The following is a 24,675-nucleotide window of genomic DNA, read 5'->3' on the forward strand; positions in this document are numbered from 1 at the left end:
CCTCACAGCCCAGTATCTGGGAGAAAGGGCAGAAAACTGAGTTCCTGGTTCTCAGAGTGCCACTTTAGATCACTCTAGTTTTTATGACCTTCTCATGATTTTCCCCCTTGGTGATCTTTCCATTTCGAAAACTGAACATAGTGTTCCAGGCGTGACCAGTACTGCGTGCAGTGGTGGTACCAGAATTAACCGCAAGAGAAGCTTAGGAAGCAATTGTGTTGGTGGAAAGTGGAGGAACTAAGCAATTTTTTTTTTTTTTTTCCCCTGAGCAAACAATGTTGCTCAGGCCAGTCTTGAACTTGGATATTCAAATGATCTTCCTGCCTTAGCCTCCCAAATAGCTGGGACTACAGGTTTTTGCCACCACGTCTGGTCAAAACTTTTTTTTCTTTTTAAAATTTTTTAGTTGTAGATGGACATTATGCCTTTATTTTATTTATTTATTTTTATGTGGAGCTGAGGATCGAACCCAGTGACCCCTCAGATAACTAGGATTGGTCATCAAACAATTGGCATTTTGTTCAGGAAATGATTAGTAAAAATGTGTGCTTAGCTCACTTAAATTAATAAAAATGTAGACCAGGTATCATAGCAATTAACTGTGTTTAATAGAGGAGCAGACGATGAGGGTTTCTGTTTTTTGTTTTTTTGGTTTTGTTTGTTTTAATACTGAGAATTGAACCCAGGGGCACTTAGCCACTGAGCCACATCCCCAGCCCTTCTTATATTTTATTTAGAGACAGGGTCCTGTGAAGTTGCTTAGGGCCTTGCTGAGTTGCTGAGGCTGGCTTTGAACTTGTGATCCTCCTGCCTCAGCCTCTTGAATTTCTGGGATTACATAAGTGTGCTGAGATTTTTCTTGTTTGTTCTGCCTTTAATCACCAAAGTTTCCATGAAGAGTAACTGCACACAGGCTCCAGAAATCAGATTGTATGAATTTGAATTCTGGCTCCACCATTTGTCTTGGACAAGTTACTTAATTTTCCCATGCCTTAGTTTTCTCATCTATCAGCTGAGAACAATAAAAATACCTATCTCATAGGGTTGTTGTGAACATTAAATAATAACTGCAAAAAGTTCTTAGTGTCAAATAAATTATAAACACGCCCAATAAATGTTACTATTTTATTCCTTAGGTTATCATCAGTCTATCATTCATAGATTTTTTTTCTCTTCATTAGTTCTTTTTTAAGATGATCTTGAAGGCAATGACATTTTAAGACCATGAAAAACTAAAGACGCCCCTGCAAGCTATTTTTTTTTTTTTTTTTGGTATCTTGGCCAACTTTAAATAAGTCTTGGCAAGAAAAGGCATCAATAGCAAATAGCAAAATATCAATAGCAAATACATTTTTTAAAAAAACTTAAGGTAATTTTTCTGCTAAGCCTCAGAAGTTTAATATTAGAAATACAAGATAGTTAACAGCAATAAACTTTAGAAGGAAATAGCTGAGAAATAAGCACTGAACCTGCATATACTTTGTGTGTTTTTAGGAAAATGCTTTCTCATTAAACTTGTGTGGGGAGAAAATGAGATATGTGAAAGCAATTTAGAATTTTACTTTGGGTATAATTATGCAATTCCACGATATTATTTTTGCCCCCATCTGCTCTCCTGACATCCTCTTTTCTAGCAGAAGAGGCATCCAATGAGACAAAACAGAGGGAACACAAGGTCCCCCGCAGGACACTCGTGTGGGACCATTCTCCTGCCTCTCCCGCTTACAGAATTTTATTTGCGTAGAAGAACTGCAGGAGCTCTGGATGATAGTGACTCTGAAAGAAATTAGCAAAGGTACATGTGAGGGAGGGACTCAGCAAACCTCCTAGATATAACTAGTGGACAGCTGTGGGTGCACTGGGCTAAGCAGTAGGAGAGCAGGCGGCACCGCCTGTACTTAGCTAATGACCTGAACGGGAACTGCCCGTGACACTGTGCATAACTCCCAGGTGTTCACCACTTATATTGCATCATGGGTCAATCACAATCGAATAATTGGTCTGAGTCGTTTTATGGGTGGATAACTCCCTCCTGTGCTTGGCCACCTTTGTCTTAAGCACTGGGAGGGCAGGGACTGAGGAGAATTCTCTCCTGCCCTGGCTCGCTCACCAGCTGCCTGCAGAGTTTGGGGTTCCTTTGATCTTCTTCGCTCCGGAAGCCGTATTCGTTTCTCAGTTTCAGATACGGAGAACAGGCTCGAAAAGTCGTTTTGCAAGCCTGAGGGAAAAAAGTAATATCACCGCCGTGTTGTCAAAAATACCAGAGTTCCAGAAGCCCAGGTGGGGAAGAGTATCCCAGAGGCGTGTACCCAATCTGTGGTCAGGGACACTGCAGTGTTAAAGGAACTTCCAGGTAGTTCACAGACGTGAAATTACAGACATATGTGTGTGAAATGGTCATGTCTATAATCAGGGGACTGGTGGGGAGGGGAAGTGAGAAGCCAGGGATGGGAAATCTGTAACAGATGCAGTGACAATCACTAACTGGGGGTGAATAGATATCCTCACTACATGAGCCTAAACTTGCACCCTCTGCCCACCCACCATGAACCTGAGCTTATCTGGCCTTGACAGGCACTCACAAGAGCAGCTGGGGCAGGAAAACAACACCCTTGCTCAGCAAAGGGTGACATGTCGGGGAGGCGATTTCTTCAGGAGTCACCGTGACACGCTGCTAGTGTCCTAAGGGCACTCGCAGGAACCTGGGGGTTTGCCCTCTCAGCCCCTCTGTGGACAGCACAGTGACTTCAGACAGTCAGTTGGAGAATTAAGGTCTTACCGTGGCAACCTGTGGGTTTCTGTCCTGTAAATGGGTCAGGAGGGAATCTCGTGTCTGCTTAACCTGACGGGCGAAAAACTTCTTCCATTTCCACCCAGCAAAGGCAGCCAGTTGCCCGAGCAAGACAAAGGCCAAGTACCTCATGCTGTCATTCTCCTGTGGGTTTCCGTCAACAAAACAAAAGAATAAATCCCTGCTGTTTTAAGATGCCAAAAAAAAAAAAAAACCACAAAAGCATCAGAGCACATGGCTCCCACCCTAGCCATCGTTCTTGCAGGGACATCCCAGGGTGGGCCACCAGAGCAGAGCTCTTTCCCCCTTTTACATAAATAGACACACCAAAGGTGATGTGCACCTTGGTTTTTCTACCAATCTAAGTGGGAGCTCTTTCCACATAAACACATAAAGGAATTTTCATTCTTTTTCTCTCTTCTCCCTTTTCTTTTGCTTTACTGCATCATAATTCACTTGATCGTTTCGCTATTTATTACTTCCGGCATTTTTTCCAGGTCACATCTCAGTCTCTCTCTCTCTCTCTCTCTCTCTCTCTCTCTCTCTCTCTCTCTCTCTCTCTCTCTCTTTTATTTTCTTTTTCTTTTTTTTTTTTTTTTTTTTTTTTGTACCAAGACTTGAACTCAGGGGTGCTCAACCACTGAGCCACATCCCCAGGCCTTTTTACCTTTTGTTTTTTGGGACTGGGTCTTGCTAAATTGCTTAGAGACTTGCTAAGTTGCTGAGGCTGACTTTGAACTTGAGATCCTCCTGCCTCATCCTCCTAAGCCACTGGGATTAAGGCGAGCACCACTGCAGTGCGCCCACTTAAGTCACCTCTCTCTACTTTTGGTCTGAGTTCCTTCTACCTGTAGTGGACATAGGATTCTGTTTTACCACCACCACCACCGCTCCCTCCCACCTCCCTCTTTTCTTCTGATGGGTTGGCTCACCCCTGAGCACAGGGGAGTGGACTCAGCCCTCACTTTCTCTCCTTTGTGAGCTGTTTGTCCTGTGTGTCTCTTTCCAGGTGAGGAGTCCAGAGCCCAGGGCATTTCAGTGACTTGCCCAGAGTCACACTGTCAGAATACAGAACCAGCATAGGACCCTGTCACTTGACTCTGGTGCACAGATTTTTGGGGGTGGGAGGAGGTCACCAGAGAATTGAATTCCTGGTAGAGGGGCACTCGACCATTGAGCCACATCCCCAGTCCTATTTTGTGTTTTATTTTAGAGACAGGGTCTCACTGAGTTGCTTAGTGCCTCACTTTGAACTCAAGATCCTCCTGTATCAGCCTCCCCAGCCACTGGGATTACAGGTGTGCACCTTCACACCTGACTGGTCCACAGATTTTTATATCACTGCTTCATGGTCTTGTCCAGCTCCAGGTAAAGCAGGACAGGGCCAGTGTAGGCCACTCCAGGGAGCAAAAGCAACTAGACCTGGGGTCACAAAGACTCAACAAGACTGAGAACCACTGATCATTTTGTAAAGTATTTAAATATACATTTTATATATTACAATATATAATATATTTAATAATTTATAATATATCAATATACTTATATATACTTAATACATAAATATGTTTATATGTTATAATAAATATAAATTATATATTTAAAAATAAACATTTAGTGCTGGGTATGATGGCACATAACTATAATTCCAGTGGCTCTGAAGGCTGAGGTGGGAGGATCATGAGTTTTAAGCCAGTCTCAGCAATTTAGTGAGGCCCTAAGCCAATTAGAGAGAGAAAGAGAGAGACCCTATCTCTAAATATTTAAAAAGGGCTGGGGATGTGGCTCAGTGGTTAAACACCCGTGGGTGTATATATATAAACATTTAGCATATGTGACACAGCAGAATTGCCTCTGGCTTGCTATTTTGTCCACTGCCCTGTCAGTGTGTTTATGCATGCCATCCAGAGCCCTCCCCTATTGCTGACTTACACAGGAATGCGTAAGACAGGTGCATGTCCCCCAGGAGTTTGCCACTCATCCAATGGGGACACATGAGCAGGAGCAAAACCTAAGGCAGGCAGCAAGGAGTGCTGACCGTGACAGAGATGTAAAATGTTAGCACAGAGCTCAGCAACAGAATTTCTTCATGATACATCACCAAGGATTTCTCATCAAAAATCACAGGCAAGGTGGGTTTTAAAAAGTTTTTGAAACAAAAATAAGCCTTGAAGTTCAGATGGCACCTCTAGAGAGATTTAAGGATATGTCCCTAAGACATTTGCTGGCATTCCAGGGTGGTGAAGTAGACACCTTCCTGTCTCCTCCTCAAAGAGGACTGGTTTATATTGAAGAGCAAAACTCTGTCTCTCTGAAAGAAGGCGGGACAGCTCTGCCAGCAGCTTCTATATAAGCGGCAAGCTTCATAATCTGGCGGTTTCTCTTCCTCTCATGTGGAGCCGGCACACCAGCGTGCTCTGTGCAGCTTCCTGGGGAACCAGGGTGTGAGGAACTGATGCTAGTTGCTCTGGGAGCATATAAAGGGACTGTTTCCCATTCAACAGGTCTTGTCTTTCAGAGAGGCAGAGAATAACTGCAGCAGGCTAACTTATTAATTGGAAAACTAAGGCGCTCTGACTTATGGTTCAGACCAAATGCTGTCCCAGCACAATTCCTGCTTAGCCTATCCTTTCATCTGGTAGTTACCAGTTACTAGTGCGGAAGCTGCAGCAGAGAGCTTGCTTTTCCTATCCCCTGACAGGCTCTGCAAACCTTGGGCAGGTTCCAACCTTTCTGTGCCTTGTACTTCCTCACCCATGAAGTGAGGATAATTACAGTGCCTCCCTCGCAGGATGACTGCAAAGATTAGATGAGATGCTCCGTGTACATTGCCTAGCACTGTATGCGGCACACAGGAAGGGCTCGCGAGATGTGACTATCGTCATTCTTAGATGCATAAGAGAGCATAGACTATATGCTGCTCACTGCCATCAGTGTACAACATTTACTCTTCAGATGAAAACTCCTTAAGGAGTAGTGATGGAATATTATGCATCTTTTATGTCCTCCTTAACCCACACACAGTACTAGTCCTGAACAAGATTCACAAATGTTATGGTGTGGATCTGAAGCATCCCCTACGGCTCATGTGTTGAAGGCTTGGTCCCCCAAAGTGGCAGTGCTTAGAGGTGGGACTTAGGGGGACGTGATTGGATCACGAGAGCCCTGATCTCATCAATGGAGTAATCCATTAAGGGATTCATAGCTGGATGGCATGACTGGGAGGTGGAGGAAACTGAAGGAGGTGGGGTCTAACTGGAAAAAGCAAGTCACTAGGAGCACGCCCTGGAAGGCTATATCTTGTCACCAGTCCTTTTCTTGCTTTCTCTCTCTCCTTCTCATGTTTCCCAGTTGCCATGGAGTGAGCCCCTTTCATCCATCAAGTCCTTCCACCATGATGCTCTGCCTCACCTCAGGTCCAAAGCAATGGAGCCAGTCAACCATGGATTGAAACTTCTAAAATTGTGAACCATAATGAATCTTTCCTCCTTTACGTTGTTTATGGTAGGTATTTTGGTCACACCAATGAAAAACTGACTAGCACTATTAATGAATAAGTGAATGATATAGACCTTATTCCCTAAGCAACACACAACCCAGGGCTGTCACTTCTAATGTCACTTTGATTTTAATACCCCCAAATTTTTATGAGTTGTGTCACTTACATCATCCAATAAAGTCCTGATCTGAAGGGTGATGTCTACGAAGAAGGAGCCCAATCCTTTCCCCTGAATCTTGCCCAGGATGATGGTCAGCGTCTTCATACTCTCGTGGATGACTTCAGAACTCACAGGGTCATACAATCCATGCACCAGCAGGTCTAGCATAATTTTCTTGTACTTTCTCACCTGGTATCAAGGTTTGAAAACATTAGTAAGCACAGGAATTGCTCTCCATACGTCAAAAAACAACTCCACTTCCAATCTTCCAGTAACCTAAGACTTGAAAAGAGAGACTCTGACTTTCTTCAGGGTCAGGGGCAACTCTCATCATAATGCCAGAGCTCCTATTAGCCCAACCCAGGAGCCCAACTCAGTCTTGGGAGGACAGAAAGAGCGAGCTGGAGTGTGGCCTCTGGGTAGGCGAGATGGGTAGGATACTTTAGAAGGGCAGTAGACCAGGGCAACTCAGAGGTCTGGGGAGGACATGAAATGGCCACTGAAGTTGGCACATACTAAAGAAAGAGGAATGAAAAAGAACTTTTACTAAAAAACATAAATCACGGAGAAATCACTGAAATTCCCAAGGGGGACAATGGCGGCATGTATCAGCCCTGCCTGCAGCTACCGCCTGTGGTTGATAATGCTGAGTGACCCTGAACGAGTCATGCACTTGTACAATCTGCTCTTCTCAGGTACAGAAGGAACCTGTGGCTTGCTTTTAGCCTAACAGAATATGACAAAGGTGACTGGATGTCACTCACGCGGCCACTTTACATTATACCAGACTCCACTGTGGCAGGCAGGAGTGAGTGACTCCTGCTGGCCTTGAAGAAGAAAGCTGCCACCTATGAGAGGGTGGCCTCTGGGCACTGGGATTGGCCCCCAGAGGACAGCCAGACAGAAGACAGAAATCTCAGTCCTGCAACTGGAAAAGCCAAATTGTGCCAAAACCATAGAAGCTTGTAGGAGGCTCCTGAGCTTCGGGAAGGAACAGTCCAGCCTATGGGTTCCCGGCCTTGTAAGACCCTGAATGGAGGACCCAGGTGAGCTGTCCGCAGACCCCTGACCAACGGACACTGTGGGTAAGCATTGCGTGTTGCTTTATGCTGCTAAGTCTGGCAGTTGGTTACAGGGCAACAGCCCCATGGGGTACCCCACCCCAGCCTTGGGGGCACCACCCAGGAGGGCTGGAGGGCTTGGGAAGGTTGGCTCAGCTCCATGTCCTTCCTCACCTGGTCAGGGGCTTCACAAGCCATGGTGCCCAGGCCTCTCATTGCTAGGTGGCGCTTTTTAGCACTAGGGTCCCGAGCTCTTTCCGCCAAGATGAAAAACACATTCTTTGAAGAATCCTGCTTCTGGAACTTCAGCTTCCAAGAGACCTGAGTGATAGGTCAAAAGTGTGTTAATAGGGAGTGTTCAGAGTCGTGCTCTGAAACCAGCCCCATTCCCTCCCTCTAAAGAAAATCCTGTCATTGCCTGATCAGTTTTGCTCTTCTTTATCCAACTAAAGATGCTGGTGTATGCGTGCGTGTGCATGTGCACGTGCACGTGTGTGTGTGCGCGTGTGTGTGTGTGTGTGTTACCGGGCATCAAACCCAAGGCTTCGTCTATACTAAGCATACACTCTACCACCGAGCTACACCCCAGTCCCTATAAAGGTCGGAAAACATATTAGTTTGATCTATATAATGAAGAAATTGATGGAGAGAAAGGAAAGGGGAAGTAAAATAATGCAGTCTGGTGTTGTCTTTGGGGGGAATTATGGAGAGAGATGCTCTATAGCAGTGAGGAGGGGGACAGAAGTTGAAAAGAAAGGGGACTTTAGAAGAGTCGATGTGGACTGAGAATACACAGGCTATTCACAGTATGTGTTGGTATTTCACTCACCTTAAACAGTTTCCATGCCCGTTTCCTACAGCCCCTCCCCATCTTTCTGCTCCACTTTGTAGCAAAACACCTCCAATGACAAGTCTATATGGTGCTTGATTCCCCTGCTCCCTCCCCTATTCTGTTCTGAACACTCAACAATCGGACCCCCCCCCCCACATCCCTCCACGTGGCTCATTCCAAGGGCGCATTCTCAGTAGTTACCTTAACCTCATAAAAGCATGTGACACAACTGGCAAAGCACATCAACAAAAATCAGTTACACATCTACAAACATTTCAGGGCCCTGGAAGGCTGTCCCAACTCCAAATGCACGCATCAGAGCAATTAAGATGGGGAACAGGAATGCATGAATAACGCAAATTGGGGAACACTGTGTGTCTGACGCAGAAAACGACTTCAAAGACCAAACTCTACGTGACTGCAGGGCAAGAGATGGGGCAAGAGATGGGCTGCCCCCTGTAGTGAGCAGTTGAACTCTAATTCCAGGAAGGCCCTGCTGACCTTTAGAATGCAGAGCAGACTATTAAAGTCAGAGTCCAGACACTGAAAGATCCAGATAAGATCAATGACCAAAGTCGCTGCCCCCACCATCCTCTGTGTGTGTGTGTCAGGAGGGAGGGGTTGGATCCAGGTCTCTTTCCATAGTGCTATTGAGAAGATTCAGTAATCTGCAAGCTTTATGGTAATTTCTGAATATTTATCATGGTTCATTCTATATTTTTATTGTTGGGTTAGCAGCAAGTTAAATCCTTCTCAACTCATCTTCTTCTCTTCCCATAAATATTCTATCCATGTTAAAAGAACTGACATCAAAAGTTTTTTCCAGGACTGAGGATATAGCTCAGTTGGTAGAGTGCTTGCCTCCCATGTACAAGGCCCTGGGTTCAATCCTCAGCACCACAAAAAATATAAAAAATTAAAAATAAATTTCCAGAAAGAACCTCAAAATGATTCCTTAGAGGGGACATTTAAATGTGCATGATATTTGGGATCAGACCTTGGAAAAGAAAGCTATCATTGATGTCCTTATCCTCTTGGGTTGGGAAGGAGGTACAGAAGAAGGTTGATCCGGGATACTCTGTGTTTGGTCCATCAAACTAAAAGAAGAAGAAGAAAGCCAAGATCATCACATGAGCCACAAACCCCTCCAAAGCCTCATCATCGACAAACACTGCTGTGCAAAGCGCTGTTCCAGAAGAATATAAAAAGGTAACAACTCCAGACCTGACCTTAGGAACCTTTACCTTGGTGAGGAGACACAGTCACATGAAAAGTGAAACAGCAATTGCACGCAGCCCAAGAGGAGCAGCAGCCTGGGCTCAGGGTCCCTCACGGCTCCCCATTCCATCCTGCTGACTTCTTGTCTCACAATCACCCAAGAAATAAAATAAATAGAATTCAGATTCCTAAGCTCCACCCAAAGAATCCTCAAGACTTGAAGTCTTGAAGTCTTGAAGTCTTGAATTGAGAGTGGCCTCATATTTTGTGTTTTTAAAGCTCCCCAAGAATGTCAATAGGTACTATTTTCTGGAGGGGATCTTAGTACCCTTCACTGTTTTAAAATAGACCTACTGTTCTACTCGGAAATTCTTTAATCTTACAGACATAAGCACATCATATACACATAAAGGATAACCAACACAGCTTTGTAACCAATAAAAACATGTCCTTCCATGGTTATAAATTAAGTACATTACATCTATATTACACCTCTACAACTTTTTGATGACTGCTATGTACAAATCTACATGTGCTAAAATTCTCTCCAAAATAAATTGTTGAATGAAAAGTGAAAAAATCAATGTGTACAGTATGCTACCATCAATGTAAATCAAGGGCAGGAAATACTTATTACATTATGTTTGCATTTGCATAAAGCAGAACACCCAGGAAGCCTAACAAAAATCGCCACTGGGGTGGAAATCTGAGGATCTCCTCGCTCCCTAATCTCCAGTCCCTTTCTCTCTCATCTCCGGCCTATGCACCTACCTGCACCACGGTGGCAGGAACCCAGATTAAAACCCAGAAAATTTCACCACCACCATCACTCCAGTTAGTAAGAGCGTCTCTTTACATCAGCTACCTGGCTGGACGGAGATTCTCTTTGTTGAGTCGAAGGCATTCCCATAGACCTTTGTTAAGTCAGTGGCTCTCACTCTTGAGCATGCGTAAGAATCACCTGGCAGATGTACTAAACCTGCATTTTCAGGCCAGATCCCCAGAATCCCTGGCTGTGCACCTGGAGCAGGCATTTCATAATAGGATTTCTAGCAGACTCCTAGATGATACTGATACTGGGATGCAGCTGGCATGGGGACCACACTTTGAGAACCACTGTATTAAGAGAAAGAAACCACAGCAGCACAAGGTCATTTCCTTCCAGAATAAAGGGATTATAAACTTGTACTGAGGCCAAAAAGAAAGGAAGATCCCACAACAACAAAGAAAAACACTCGATTGTTTCTTTCTGGGGTTTTCTTCGTCCTTATGTTCCAGTAGAACCTCCCAGCCCTCGGGGAGAATGCTCTGGATCAGACCCAACAAATGCCTGACAATGGGAATGGTTAGCTTAAAAGAAGCCCAAGTCCCGCAGGCTGGGGGCCTGCTCACTGAGGAAGACATTGGCCTCATTGTACACCAGCTGGCATGGGTATTCCAAGGCACAGGAAACCAGGCCTGGAGCTCCTCCCCATTGGGATGGACAACCACCTGCTCCTTCATTTCTTGCGCTTGACTTCTCTTGCAAGTTAGCACAGCAGTTAAGGACTCTAGCCAGCCAGGGCAGCTTTCCCTGGCTTAAAAGAACCAAGTAGCCAGCCTGGCCTTAATAGTCAGGTCCAGAGTTCGAGAATGTGGAAGGCCCTTAAGAGGGGCAAAGGGCAGGAGAGCTGAGCTTCATGGAAGTTTCAGGATATGTGGTCAGAGAGACACACACAGGTTCCATCTCCAGCTCAAAGTGTCCCAGCAAAACCTTCCCCACGGGCCCACCTGCCTATCACAAAACAACTGTGCGCTCATTTAACCTCACAGGTGTCTCCCAGAGCTCATCATGATCTCTGGTGCAAAATCAAAAGCAAAGCAATTCTTGCAGTGTTGGGGGAAGCTCGTATGTCAGAATTCCCTGGTACATGTTATGAACTGCAGGCCTGCCCCAGAATTACTGGATCAGAATCTCGGGTACATTGGGTTAGAGCATTGCACTTTTTGTACAAAGTTACGGATGCTGGTATACAAGAACCTCTGAACTGGAAATTAATCCCAGGATTGGCACACCTCATAAAGCTCAGGTCACACATCAGGAGAGAGTCCAGAAGTCCCAAAAGGAGCTGGGGTGAGAGAGAAGCACATCAGTGTCTTTGCAAAGAACAAAGGATTGATAGCATGCTTGTGGGACAATGAACTTCACTGTTGCGAAGGTCGGAATGGAGTTTGTCCTTTCCAGAACTCATGTCGAAATTTAATCCTCATTATGAGACATTAAGAGGTGGGACCAGGTGGGACCTTTAACAGGTGATTAAGACTCTGCCCTGGTGAATGGATTAGGCCACTCATGTGATTAAAGGGGGTTTTCTCCAGAGAGGTTCTGCTGTGACATTTAGTTTGGCTTGGTCTTTTCCATGCACCCTGTCTCACCATGGGATGTCCCACATCAGCTCAGGACTCCGTCAGCAAGATCACCATCATCTGATGTGATCCCTGGACCTTGGACCGGAACTGTGAGCCAAAATAAGTCTCTTTTCTTTACCATGTACCAATCTGTGGTACTATGTTATTAGCAACAGAAAATGGACTAAGATAACTGTCAAAATAAAATTAAAAGTGCAGCATGGGCTGCAGGGGGCGGCTTAGTGGTGCAGCATGAGCTTAGCCTGCGTGAGGCACTGGGTTCCATCCCCGGCACCACCAACAACAAAACCACAGGGAGGTGTGCAACCACGACTTGTGCACTTTTCTAGGATGCTATTCTTAAAGTTTTCTTTAAAAAAAAAAAAACTGAGAAGGTAAATCAGAGTCACAGAATCCTTGCCTGGAGCGTCATGTTTTCAGAGTTTGCAGTGTTTTAAAGAACACCCATCACCACACACGCCCCTACTGCCTGCAGTGTCTTTGCCTTCCAACCAGTTACATCCTTTACACCCTCTCCAACCCAAACAAAAGGATCATTCCCATCTGTTGCAACTCAGGAATCTGAGAAGGAATGTTTAAACACACAAAAAATGAACACAGTACACAGATTCCAAGATTTCTTAGGTGTTCTGACTTTTTCTAGAAGTCCCCTCCCCGCTTAGCAACTATTCTTCTATTGGAGGCTTTTCTGTTGGTCTCTATGGCTCTCACAGGTGCAGAGCCTGGCATGACCAAGGCTGGGAAGCCAAGTGGTCACCCTAAAGTCAAAACTTCGTTCATCCCTGTGCACATTGTTCAACCAGTCCTTCTTCCTCTGGGAGGGGTTCCCTGTGCTTACTATGCCCAGACCCCTGGTTTTCACCAGCCCCGAGGCCCTGGGGCTTGTCTTCAGCACCCTGCCATGATTTTACCTGGTCTTACTGAAAAGACATGGATTTGAGGTACCATAGAAGACTGTTTTATGCTTTATGCCAACTCCCAGATGCCTCTGCAAACTTAATCCTTCTGACTCAAATATTAAGTTTATGATCAATAATCCTTTTACTCATTGAAGCCAAAAAGTATATGCTAAAGGCAAAATTTCAAATACTTGAATCTGTTCTCAGTTGTAAAATGAAGAGAAAACAGATTTCTAGCCATCCTTGCAACTCTGATCTTATTAATTACAATAGGAATAGCTACCAGCTATTAGACACTTTTGTATGCAAGGTGTTAGGTTAAACACTTTATTTATGTACAGTGCAGGAAAGGCTGTTTTAGCTGACCTCTGCTTAACCAACCTGACAGGCTAAGGGAACTATAGACTCCAGGGAACTCCCCAGGCTGCCTGGGAACTATACCAACCACTGCTACTCTTGCCCCACAGTAGTTTCATGTTTACCAAGAATTAGTTTAGGACAATGTACTTGTTACTGTCACTGTGAAATTTTATTTGTCTGCTTGTTTGGTTTTTATTTTGCAGAGCTGGGGTGGAACCAGGGTCTTATGCATATTAGCTAAGCACTCCACCACTGACCTACATCATCAATGTAGCTATGAAATCTAATTAAATATACTTAATTAAATATAAACTAACAAAATATGAGTATAAGAAAAGGAAGTGGTTTCTCTGAATGCAAGGTTGAATGTTTTAGAAGAATTCCATTATGGGAAGCTGCTAAAATATTGCCATCTAATTAGGTATGTGGAGAGTAAAAGTTTTGGAAGTATCTAATAATATGGGATGATTTTTGAAACTGTCATGGTTCTGTAGAAAGTGACTTTACAAGTGCCTTCTCAAGTAAATTCTTTGCTGCATTTAAAGAAACTAAAGCTAGAAATCACAGATAAAGTATTATGCTTATGGTTTATGCAAGAAAGATAACTCAGAAATGCCAATTAGTGAATTCATATTCAAAGAAAAGACCATGGTCCTGTATTAAAGATAAATTTTACATTTTAAGGTAAAATACATGAATTATGTATCATCTTTTACGATTTTCTACTTTAATCAACTTCATTAATTCTGTGAAATCCAGTCCCAATCTCTCAAATAAGAGAGCTTTTGTTTTTTCTTTCTTTCCTTCCTCCCTTCCTTTCTTCCTTCCCTGCTTCCCTTCTTTCTTCTTTCCTTCCTTTATTCCTTCTTTTTTTTTTTTTTTTTTGGCACTCGAGATTGAACTCTACCACTGAGTTACATCCCCAGTCTCTTTATTTTAAGACAGGATCTTGTGAAATTGCCCAGGTTGGCCTGGAACTTGCCACACTCCTGCCTCAGCCTCCTCCAAGCTGGGACTACCGGTGTGTATCACCGTGCTCCTCTTTAAATAAGAGATCGTTTATGATACTTCATTTAATCTTCACAATCCTTGAAAAGTGTGTATAATTATCTTTATTTTAGAGAAGAAACTGGGGCTTAGAATAACATTAAACAATTCACCCAAAGTCAAACAGCAGAATTCAAGACTTCAAAATCTCTGTGTTTTTCCCTTTCTGAATAACAAAATCTATACTTTTCATCGCTGTTGTAAGTCTGTATTCAGCTCCTAGACAACGGCCTGCGTGCTGACCACCTGAGTGTGTAGACATTTCAATTGAAGCATTGATGCTTCTCCCCAGTTCCTCCCACTCTAATGCTCTTTGCTGACAATATAAAAATCTATAATTTGTGAAAAGAAAAAAAAATCGGTTTCATGGTCCACATTGCTGTCTTGTATTTTCCAAAGGCAACATCCCAGATAGCTCCATCATTAGCATTCAACTCCCTCTACACCATAATCAGAGCGGCATTCCAGGAAGGGTGTGGGAGCCCAGGCACAGGGCATCGCTCCTCCTGCGGTCCCGGCTGCCCCCGCCTGCAGTCGTCTTACCTGCGCTCCTGGGGTGGCTGTCACGTGACGAACTGCTGCGGTGGGGCTGGAGGCTGGTCCTGGGCCACTCCAGAGGGCTGCTGTTCCAGAGCCAAATGTGATGACTCGGCTAGATCTTCCCAGTCCTGAATTTCTAACACGCAAAAAGGGAGATTAAAAGGTGAGGCAGGATCTGCTCAGAATAACGGGGCAACACAGAGCGTGAGAAAGTGAGCTTCAAATGGGGGTGGGGGGATCAAAGTGTGCAAGATAGCGAGGTGGAGGCGGGAATTGCCCCCGAATGATACGGACGAGGTGGTTGGTTGTGCCCTTTCGGTCCCCACACTGTGACGAGCTGTTTCTCCTTCCCTCTTGCTGTGCTTTCCCCTTATTCTTCCCTCCTGTCCAGTCTCATCCCCACTCTCTGTCGAAAGGACGGCAATGCTGAGGACCTTCCCCTGCACCAAATGACTCGGCGCTGCCCAGCGACGCTCCCTCGTGCTGCCACTAGATGGCGCCATCCCTCAATGCGCGGCTTCCCGGCGCTGCGGCCGCTGCCTTCCCCGCCTAATCCCGTTAGAGCCGCGTTTAATTTAAGAATGGGACGCTATGTTCCACGCCAAGAAGCACCGTTGTGACTGACTGTCGCACCGACAACTAGGGCTTTAACCGCTGACGCCTTTCCGACTTCTGGAACATTGTACATCCCAAGGTGTGATTTAAACTCCCAGCGATTTAAATGGTTTATTGGTAATAACATAAAAACGTGGGTATTACACCCCTGCGGATGTTAGGAGCCCTCTGCTGTCATCCTCTTTCCCTGAGCTTTTCCACCACTACATAAATCTATGTGTCAAAAATTATTTATTGTCTGATTACATCATGTTGGGTAATGCGAGCAGTATGTCCTAAAAGAACAAGTTCTGTTTTCAAAGACCTAGAAGTTTATTGTTATGCTAATAGGTACCATTAACGAATACTCCCAAGGTCCAAACCTTGGGGTAAATATTATAGGGACTGTCATGTTCAATTCTTGCAACAAATCAAGATAAGAACTCTTCCTACCATCCCCATTTTAAAACTGGGGAAACTGAGGCAGTGAGCAAGAACCTTGTCAAAGGTCATGCAGTTAATTAGTGGCAGAGTTAGAATTCAACCACAGGCACAAAGATGCTAGAACTTGGATTTAGCTGGCATGCTAGGCAGGGGGACCAGTTTGGAAAATTCATTTAGGAAATAAGGGAACAAACATAAACCAGAGAAGTACATCAGAGTAGGTGAAAGAAAAATCAGTGCTCCTGAAAAAAAAATAACAATAATGAGACTAAAATAGAACCCTTTTTGGATTGGGCTCCAAGGGCACCACTGTTGACTTTTAAGAATGCACTTTCAATAGAGTGACAGAAAAAGGAAGCTACACTGCCAAAGTAAGGGGCCACGAGGAAAGAGGAAATTGAGATGTCTCCCTGCGAAAGGAAAGCAATAAATAGACCAGAAGAGACTGCAAGGTCAAGCAAAGGCATTCTGGTTTTCATGTGCGCTTTTAAAAATAGAATAAAGCCTGGGCATGTTTGAGATCAGTGGCAGGAGAGCCCTAAAGTGTGCCAAATAGTGAGTGTAATAGGAAGATATGGAGGGAGGCCTGGAGGGTAGAGGGGAAAGGGTTAGCTCTGGGCAGGAGGAAGAGAGAGCCAGGCACAGAGGCAAAGAGGCATCAACATGAAATGAGAGTTCACATGGAATTACAAGTTCAGTCTTTCCAAATTAGCCTTGATTTTTTTTGATATAACCAGAGGTAGGTTCTGCAAGAATAGGAAAAAGACAGAATCCCAGCTGGGGCTGTAGTTCAGGGGTAGAGCGCTTGCCCAGCGAGCATGTATGAGGCCCTGGGCTCAATACCCAGCACTGAAAAAAAAAAAAAAAAAAAAAAAGACATAATTCATGTGCTGAACTAATCCATTTAGTGCTTAAAATCAAACCAGGAACAGAGAAGACCAGAGAAGGGACATCCGCACTGTGACTGTGAAGATTCTCTGTGAAATCTCACACCCTTGCATGAACAAAAACATACTTTTCTTTCTTTCTTTCTTTCTTTTTTTTTTTTTTTTTTTTCTCCTAGTGCTGGGAATCAAATCCGGGGCCTTGCACATAGTAGGCAAACACTCTGCCACTGATTTATACCCCAGCTCCAACAAGGGCACTATTACTCCTCTTCTTTCTAATATTACTTTGTATTCAACTTTGAAGACATTTGACAGAGAAATGAACTTCTTGACTGATAAATGGGAAAAGCAAGGGGGAGAGTTTCCTTGTTTGACCTAAAGCCACAAAGGAAATCAGGACCAGAACTAGACTTGCTCTCCAGGAGCCTCCTGGTGCTTGCAGTGGTCTCGTGTCAGCCCTCTTACAACCTTCTCACAAGTGACATGGTTAGAACTAATGGCCCAGAGTGTCCCTGACACTGTGCCAACCTGAGGAGAATCTGAAATCAGGGCACAATGCCCAAGAGAACCCAAGATTCCCCTTGTGGCCTTAGGCTGCAGCACGGTTCTTCTGGGAATAAGAGAGGAAGTTTCCTGAATAATTTGATTGCCACATATTGATGTATCGATGACATGATGTCCTTTAAAGTAACACATCATAGTTATTTGATTTAATTGCTTAATGGTTCTACTTTCATTCTCTTTTAGCATGCCTCTTTGTCAGAGGTACACCTAGGCTGATGTCACTGGAAAAAAAATCAAAAGGGTAATTATAGCCAGCATCGCTGACAAAAAGGGCAACAGGCAGAATGAAATCCATCAACAATCCACTTGCCATTTAGACTTGGGAAATAGGGTCAAATGACAGTTGCCAATCAGAGTCCTTTTCTCTTTAGTTTCAGGACTGCCAGAAGCACCTCCTTGTGTGAGTGTGCATTGTGTCCTCTGGAAACTTGTCTAAAAGGGAGAGATTTGTTTCCTCCTTCTCATCTTCTTCTGGGAGATATCCCCAAGTTAGGCCAAACCTTGTCTTGATTTTCATTTCTAAAAAGAAGTAAAATCAGGGGCTGGGGCTGTAGCTCAGAGGTAAAATGCTTGCCTAGCATGTGCAAGGACACACACACACACACACACACACACACACAAGTAAAGTCAGCTGCCTCCTCAAAGATGGGGAATGCTTCCCATTTGTTCATCCTTCAGATGGTCACTGAGATCCTACTGACATAAACAGCAAGCTCAGCAGGTAGAACCAAAACCCAAGAGTCCCCCAAGGGGAACAGACCAGGAGAGGACTTCACACTGGGCCTTCTGTGTCCCTATCACAGGATAGGAATTACAAGTGCCACAAAGAGGGCTGATAAAGAGCCATAAGAGTCAAAGGGCATGGGGCTGTGGCTGTGGATCAGTGGTAGAGCACTTGCCTAGCATGTGCGAGGAACTGGGTTTGATCCTCAGCACCACAAAAAAATAAAAATGAATAAAATTATCGGTTTGATAAGTACTAGATTTCCCTTCCCAAGCCTGCAAACTTTAGGAGGAAAAAAAAAAAAAAGAGTCAAAGGGCAGTCACCCAGGAGAACCTTCACGAGGGAATGAACATCTGTACCTGGGCTGCAGAGAAACAGTGTGACAGGGAGAAAGGCCTTGGAGCAGGGAGGTAGAGCGCGGCGGCCATCTAAGCACCAGCCATCTAGACGACACCATGAGGCTGCTGGTTCCCCAACTCCTCCACAATCCACTTGCATGTTTGCAGAGCCGCCTGGGCAAGTGGACATCCTCAGGAGGCTCTTCTCGAACTTCATGCAACTTTCAATTCCCCTGCTCTATGTGTGACTCACTTTGGTTTTTGCAGTGCTAGGAGTCGAACCCAGGGCCTCACACGTGCTAGGCACGCACCCTGCCACTGGGCCATACCCCAGCCTGTGAATTTATTTTAAACAAAGCAATGGTCTTTCTGCTTCAAATTTTTAAATAAAATACATGCCACAGGAAAAAGTACTGGGCTTACCTCTCAACATCAAATATGCCCTGGCAGGGGGAAACAGGAGTCCCGGTGGCCCTGGTCTCCTCACGTGCAAATGCAGTGCAACAGACTCTAGGAACAGAAAGCTGCTCTCAGCGACTTCCTTGCCCCACTCCCCCACGTGGCTGTTCTGCCTTGGTTTTTGACCTCATCACGTGACAGTCACTCTTAGCCCTGGAATGCAAGAATGACTCCAGGCTCTTCCTGTGACCTCTTCTTGGCTTGAGGTGATCTCTGAAAAGGATTCCCTGCTCACTTGACCCAGAAAAGTCCACAAAATCACTCAAATCAAGAGGTTCGAATCTTCAAGTCCCCTGAAGAACATCCAGGCAACATCCTAGGCCATCAGAAGTTTGCATTTCTAAAACACCAACTAGGGCTGGGGTTGGAGCTCAGTGACAGAGCACTCGCCTAGCGTGTTTGAGGTCCCGGGTTCAATTCCCAGCATGGTAAATAAATAAATAATTAAAAGTTTGAAAACTAAAAATCCGAGTAACTGAAAGCAGTCACTTCACAAAAGCAGTGTGTGCCCCTCTGTCCTGAAGATGATGGGGTTGGGAGGTGTACCCAGGCCAGAAAGCAGGGTTGATGCAGGATCTCATGGGCCCAAAATGAGTGCTGAGTTTTTGCTGCATGTGCTTAAAAATGCACAGTAATAATGGCCTTACTGGTTAACTGTGGATTCTTTGACTCCTGAACACATCCAGGTGAAGAAGGCCCCCAAGTCGTACACTGTATACCCAGAGGTCATTGTCAGCTCCTTCCACCCAGGAGCTCCCCCGCCACATTGGCATGCTCCTCACTGAAAAGGAGCGACTTCCTAAGTCAGGGGGATTGCACGAAAGAAAAAATGTCCCATTAAAAAAAAAAAAAAAAAAAAGGATATCCCTGAAGAAACTTATGGCCCAGGAATAAATTCAATATAAAATAAATGTAAAAGATGGTTAGTTTTTCTTTTAATATTTTCAGTTGTAGATGGGCACAATACCTCTATTTCCTTATTTTCACGTGGTGCTGAGGACTGAACCCAGCACCTCACACGTGCTAGGCAAGCACTCCACCACCGAGCCACAACCCCAGCCCGAGAGTTGTTTTTTAAAGAAAAGAAGTTCAAGTTTAAATACCCCTCCCACAGGAGACGGTCATTTTCCCCGAGCGTCACCAGTATTCCTACTTCCAAAGAGTCATCATGAACTTAGGTAGACATTTTTCAGCCTGACTGATTAAATCTATAGCCACTGATCAACTGTGTGGCACAACAGTACCTAGCAGAATGGGTGGGATCCAGAGAGTGTCCCGTGCCGTCTTACCTGAGCTAGGCGACGAGTCGCTCAGCGCCGCTGGCTGGTCCCTCTGTGCTCATCCTGACGGCAGGCAAATGTAACTAATGCCGGGAACATCGCTGTGCTCGAAGAAGCTCGTGGTCCACTGTAACTGCGTTTTGTCCTTGAAGATGATACATAGAACAGATTAGAGTTTAAACACATAATGAGACCTTTTTGAGGCTCTCCGCCCCCTGATAATTGCTAAAGATACATTATAGGTCTTGAAGTTTTGCAAACTCCTATGCTTCTCACAGCGCATTTCCCGTCTCCACCAGGGTCCACTGAAGCCGCAGGAGCTTTGTGGTGAGCCGCCTGGACCAGGAGACAGCGCAAGAGACTGCCGGCACTCTCTGCTTTTGATGTCCCAAAGCGTTTTTGTGCTGTTTGTCGTTTTGTCCTCCCAGACTTGGGAAGGGGATCCTTCTCATGATAACTAACCCAAGCCTGGATGCAAAGTAAACTAAGCATACTCTTGGGAGAATTAGTGCCAGGGAGAGGGAGAGTTCTCCTCCCATCTCTAGTTCAGGGAACTGGATTAGCACCATCCACACCTACCTTTTGGATTGTAAATCAAGTCCCCTAGGATCTAACGACTTTTCCTTTGAAGTGTGAATGCCCTGGTGGAGGCTGCAGGCCCAAGGCTGGAGATTTCCTGAAGGCCTTGTAAGAGGAGCCAGTTCTTCCCCTTATCACGCTCTGCGTCTGTAAACATACTTCCCATTTGAAACCCCATGCACAATTATGTATTGTGTAGATTAGAAAATTTGTGACACTAGATAGCCTGGAAATGTGAAAAAAGAGTGGTGGGCGCTCCGAATTTGGAGTCCGATCTCCTCTGGGCTTACTGGTGTAAAATAAAGTTTGGAGCTCTGTCTGAGTGCTGCTTGCTGCCTCTCCACCGATCTGTTTCCACAACAGTGCCTCTTGGAGAAGTGGGGAAACCCGGGGACTGACCAAGAAGGGAGCTCATCCAAGTCTCAAGCCTAGTTGAGCACTGGTGCGCTTCCCCTTCCCCGTGACCAGCCCTTCACCGCTTCCTCCCACCCTCTGCCTTTCCTCAATATAATTATATATTATAATTCAGTCTATGTACATATTTTAAAAAATATACACTGGCATAGCACCTTTTTAAAAGAATCCATTTAAGAAATCATTAACAAGTCTCTTAGGAGGAGAGTAATTAGGTGAGGAAGGAAACTTTTAGTTCAAACATATTTTTCTATATTATTCGGATTTTTTTACTAAAAGCATTCATTGTTTTCCATTTCAAAATCAACAAGGATTATTAGACCAAAAAGATGAGAGATATTCCTTTTCCTCATGTCTTTGAGCATAAAAAAAAAAAAAAAAAAAACAAAAAAACGGATTTTTTTTTCCTTGCTGAGTACATCCCCCAACAGAGAGAAAAAAAAGAAAAAAAAAAGACTGCAGGGGTTTTATAGGAATGAGAACTAAGAAGGGCAGGGAGAAACAGGCTGCTGGTGAGGGGGTGGCTGAGGAGGGTCCCAGACCCCCTCTTCCTCTGTTCTCTAAGGCATTTCAGTTCATATTTGTGAAAACAAATTTTACATTCAGTTATCTATTAGACAATTCTTTTCTTTTTTCACAGTAGTGAGGATTGAACCCAGGGGCATTTTACCACCGTGCTACATCCCCAGCCCTTTATTTTTTATTTTGAGACAGGGTCTCACTAAGTTGCTGACGCTGCCTCAAACTTGCCATCCCCCTGCCTCAGTCTCACAAGTCACTGGGATTACAGGGATGGACCACCGTGCCCACTAACAATTCATGTACCTATTCATAGAAAAAGAGTATCATTAAGCACATTTTCTTTTTGTTTTGTTTTGTTTTCATCTCTTTTTTTTTAAAGCACACTTTTATTAATTCAGTTCTAGTTGAGTGTAAGCTCAACGCATACAGAGTTGTCCTTCATTGAAAAAACTCAGGACCTACCAGAGAGTCCCTGATTGCCAACTTCCTTCATCTTACTACTGTAAGTAGGCATGGAAGAATGAAATTCTCTTTTTCCCTTAGGTCTTGGGCCTACAAAAAGGAAAATTTAGCTTTCTATTTGTGTCCAAAATTTAGATCACTATTATTATAAAAAGAAAATCAACTTCATTATTACAAGTCCTATGCTAAGAATTCACCTACCCATGGATATTTGATATCAAATATTTCTATTTGATAAATAGAAATTACATTTACTAATTAAGTAACATAGAAGTCTCAAATCTAAGAATGCAGTTACATTTATATATTTTTCTTAAGAGAAAGTATTTGTATTAAATGACATTTTTTTAAAAATTCCCTTCAAGAATAAATGTCAGAGGAAAGTTCTTTAAAATGTCATAAATTTTCCAAAACATTTTTCTACTTTGGATTTTTTTTTTTTGCACTCCACCCCATGTATTTGTTCCAATGTCAAAGCATCAGACCTTGATTTTGAGTACAAGTTACAAACATTTTTATTCAAAGCTACACATTCTATTCTTCTGCACATTGGAAAAGAGGTTTTACTGACCTTGTTCCAGGGCAAGGTCTTCTCTTGACACATTAATGCAACAAATACTTTTACACCTTGCTGAATTTCTGTTTGGAGTCTGATTTTTTACAGCCCCAGTATTTATTTGCTTATTGTATTTGCTTATTTGCCCTGTGTCATTACACAAATGTTTGTTCATTCTTTAAATATTTATTGAGAATATTCTAGGTCCCTGGCTCTCTGCCCAGCACTGAAACTCAGAGAATATAAAGATAAAAATACTAGATTAAAAACAATATGGTCCCTGCCCTTAAAGAGGTCACAAGCTAGGAGACCACGGGCTCTTCAGTCCAATGTCCATTATAATGTTTGTTCCATACAATCAGGTCCAGGACTAAGGGGAGGGAAGGGCCACCTAAGGCATTTGCTCTCAGGGTGTGCAGTGTGGGCGCCTGACAGTGTGGAATCCAGTCAAACTGGAGCTCCAGGGCTCCAGTTTCACCCTGTTCCTGGCCCCCAATGCATGAGTCTCACTGACAGGCAAAGCAATCTCATTTAGTGTCGTTTTACATGTGAAATAGACTCAGAAAGGTTGGATAATTTGAAATAGGACTACCTAGATAGTATGTGGCAGAAGTGTGTCCTAAGCCCACAACAATGGCTCCTGGTCTTTTGAGTGATGTTATGTTTATTAGTGTTCTGAGAAATAGAACCAACAGAATGTGTGCATAGACAGTCATCCTCACTTTCCAAAAAAGTCTGTGCCTGATTAGTACAGACACAATTTTTTCCCCAATAGTTTGGATCCACAGTTGATTGAATCCATGGATGTGGAGCCTATGGATATGCAGAGTGGACCATATATATCGATGGAGGGGAGAGAGAGAGAGAGAGAGAAAGAGAGAGAGAGAGAGAGAGAGAGAGAGATGAATTTTTAAAAATTGGCCCATGCAATTGAGAAGCAAGCCCCAAATCTGATGGGGTGAAAACTTAGTCTGAGTCCCAAGGTCATCTGCTGGGAGAATTCCTTCCTGCTCAGGGGAAGTCAGTCTTTGTTCCGTTCAGGCCTTCGCCTGATTGACCAAGGTCAATCCATTTTGCTTGACTAAAAGTCCATGAATTTAAGTATCAACCCATCCATAAACACCTTCCCTGAAACATCCAGAAAAATGCTTGACCAAACTTCTGGCCACCATAGCTCAACCCAAATGACAAATGAGATCACAATATACGGTGCACAAACACTCACATCATATTTGTTTAAGAATAATCATTCTTAATTTTTCCACTTGACTTTTTCACTTTCACTCCTCTGTTGTGATTTAAGTCTTTCCCCCTACCTACCACTGCTCTGGTTCAGGCCCTTCCCAGATCCCTGTAGAAGTTTCCTTACCAATTTCCTGGTGTTTCTTCCCAATCCATCAAACATGTTACTTTGAGGGTCATCTTTCAGGAACCTAAAACCATGCTACAGCTTCAGTGGCCCCTCATCACTAACAGAATAGCTGTACTTCAGGTTGGCATCCAGACCTGCCTGTGTTCTAGCATGTTGTTATGGTTTAGATAGTAGGTGTCCCCAAAAGCTCTTGTGTGAGACAATGCAAGAAGGTTTAGAGAAGAAATGATTGAATTATGAGAGCCTTAGTCCAATCAGTGGATTAATCCTCCGATGGGATTAACTGGGTGGTAACTGAAGGCAGGTGGGGTGTGGCTGGAGGAGGTGGGTCATTGGGAGTGAGGCTTTGGGGTATTTATTTTGTATCAAGTGGAGCCTCTCTCTCTGCTTCCTGATCATCATGTGAAGCTGCTTTCCTCTGCCACCCTCTTCTGCCATGATGTTCAGCCTCAACTCAAGCCCCAAGGAATGGAGCTGACTGTTCATGAACTGAGACCTCTGAAATCATGGGCCCCTAAATAATCTTTTCACTGTTACAGAAGTGAAAAAGCTGACTAACACACCTGGGCACATGGCTGCCTGTCACCTCACTGTCTGCTGTCCTCTTCTGCTGTCCTCCCTGCTCACAAAAGTACTCAGACTTTCTTCACAGGCAGTTCCTTT

The 24,675-nt window shown here is 44.2% G+C and overlaps 1 protein-coding gene across 6 annotated transcripts; it reads right to left on the minus strand.

Annotated features, from left to right (window-relative positions):
• Positions 1 to 1,222: 1,222 nt before the first annotated feature.
• Mro (maestro) lies at positions 1,223 to 22,684 on the minus strand. Of its 6 annotated transcripts, XM_047525952.1 has the most exons (8): positions 22,656 to 22,684; positions 20,117 to 20,252; positions 14,820 to 14,952; positions 9,341 to 9,440; positions 7,686 to 7,832; positions 6,457 to 6,639; positions 2,780 to 2,935; positions 1,223 to 2,218 (listed from the first exon to the last, which is right to left on the minus strand). In XM_047525952.1, exons 4-8 carry the CDS (start codon positions 9,434 to 9,436, stop codon positions 2,054 to 2,056), a joined length of 747 nt encoding a protein of 248 aa, XP_047381908.1. In that variant the 5' UTR covers positions 9,437 to 9,440; positions 14,820 to 14,952; positions 20,117 to 20,252; positions 22,656 to 22,684; the 3' UTR covers positions 1,223 to 2,053. The 6 variants fall into 6 exon arrangements, with proteins under 6 accessions (XP_047381908.1, XP_047381909.1, XP_047381910.1 ...); XM_047525953.1 differs by lacking the exons at positions 20,117 to 20,252; positions 22,656 to 22,684 and adding an exon at positions 18,792 to 18,810; XM_047525954.1 differs by lacking the exons at positions 20,117 to 20,252; positions 22,656 to 22,684 and adding an exon at positions 15,251 to 15,269.
• Between the last annotated feature and the right edge of the window lie 1,991 nt (positions 22,685 to 24,675).

The sequence above is a fragment of the Sciurus carolinensis genome, chromosome 15 (genome assembly GCF_902686445.1).
Source record: "Sciurus carolinensis chromosome 15, mSciCar1.2, whole genome shotgun sequence".
Taxonomy (NCBI): domain Eukaryota; kingdom Metazoa; phylum Chordata; class Mammalia; order Rodentia; family Sciuridae; genus Sciurus; species Sciurus carolinensis.

What these genes read in the sequence shown, in the direction of transcription:
- Mro (XM_047525952.1), bottom strand. Translation starts at nt 9,436, where the DNA reads ATGGACCAAACACAGAGTATCCCGGATCAACCTTCTTCTGTACCTCCT. An exon ending in TGATAGCTTTCTTTTCCAAG is followed by an intron (nt 7,833 to 9,340) that starts GTCTGATCCCAA and finishes CCTATCACTCAG; the next exon opens with GTCTCTTGGAAGCTGAAGTT. An exon ending in GAAACCCACAGGTTGCCACG is followed by an intron (nt 2,219 to 2,779) that starts GTAAGACCTTAA and finishes TTTTTCCCTCAG; the next exon opens with GCTTGCAAAACGACTTTTCG.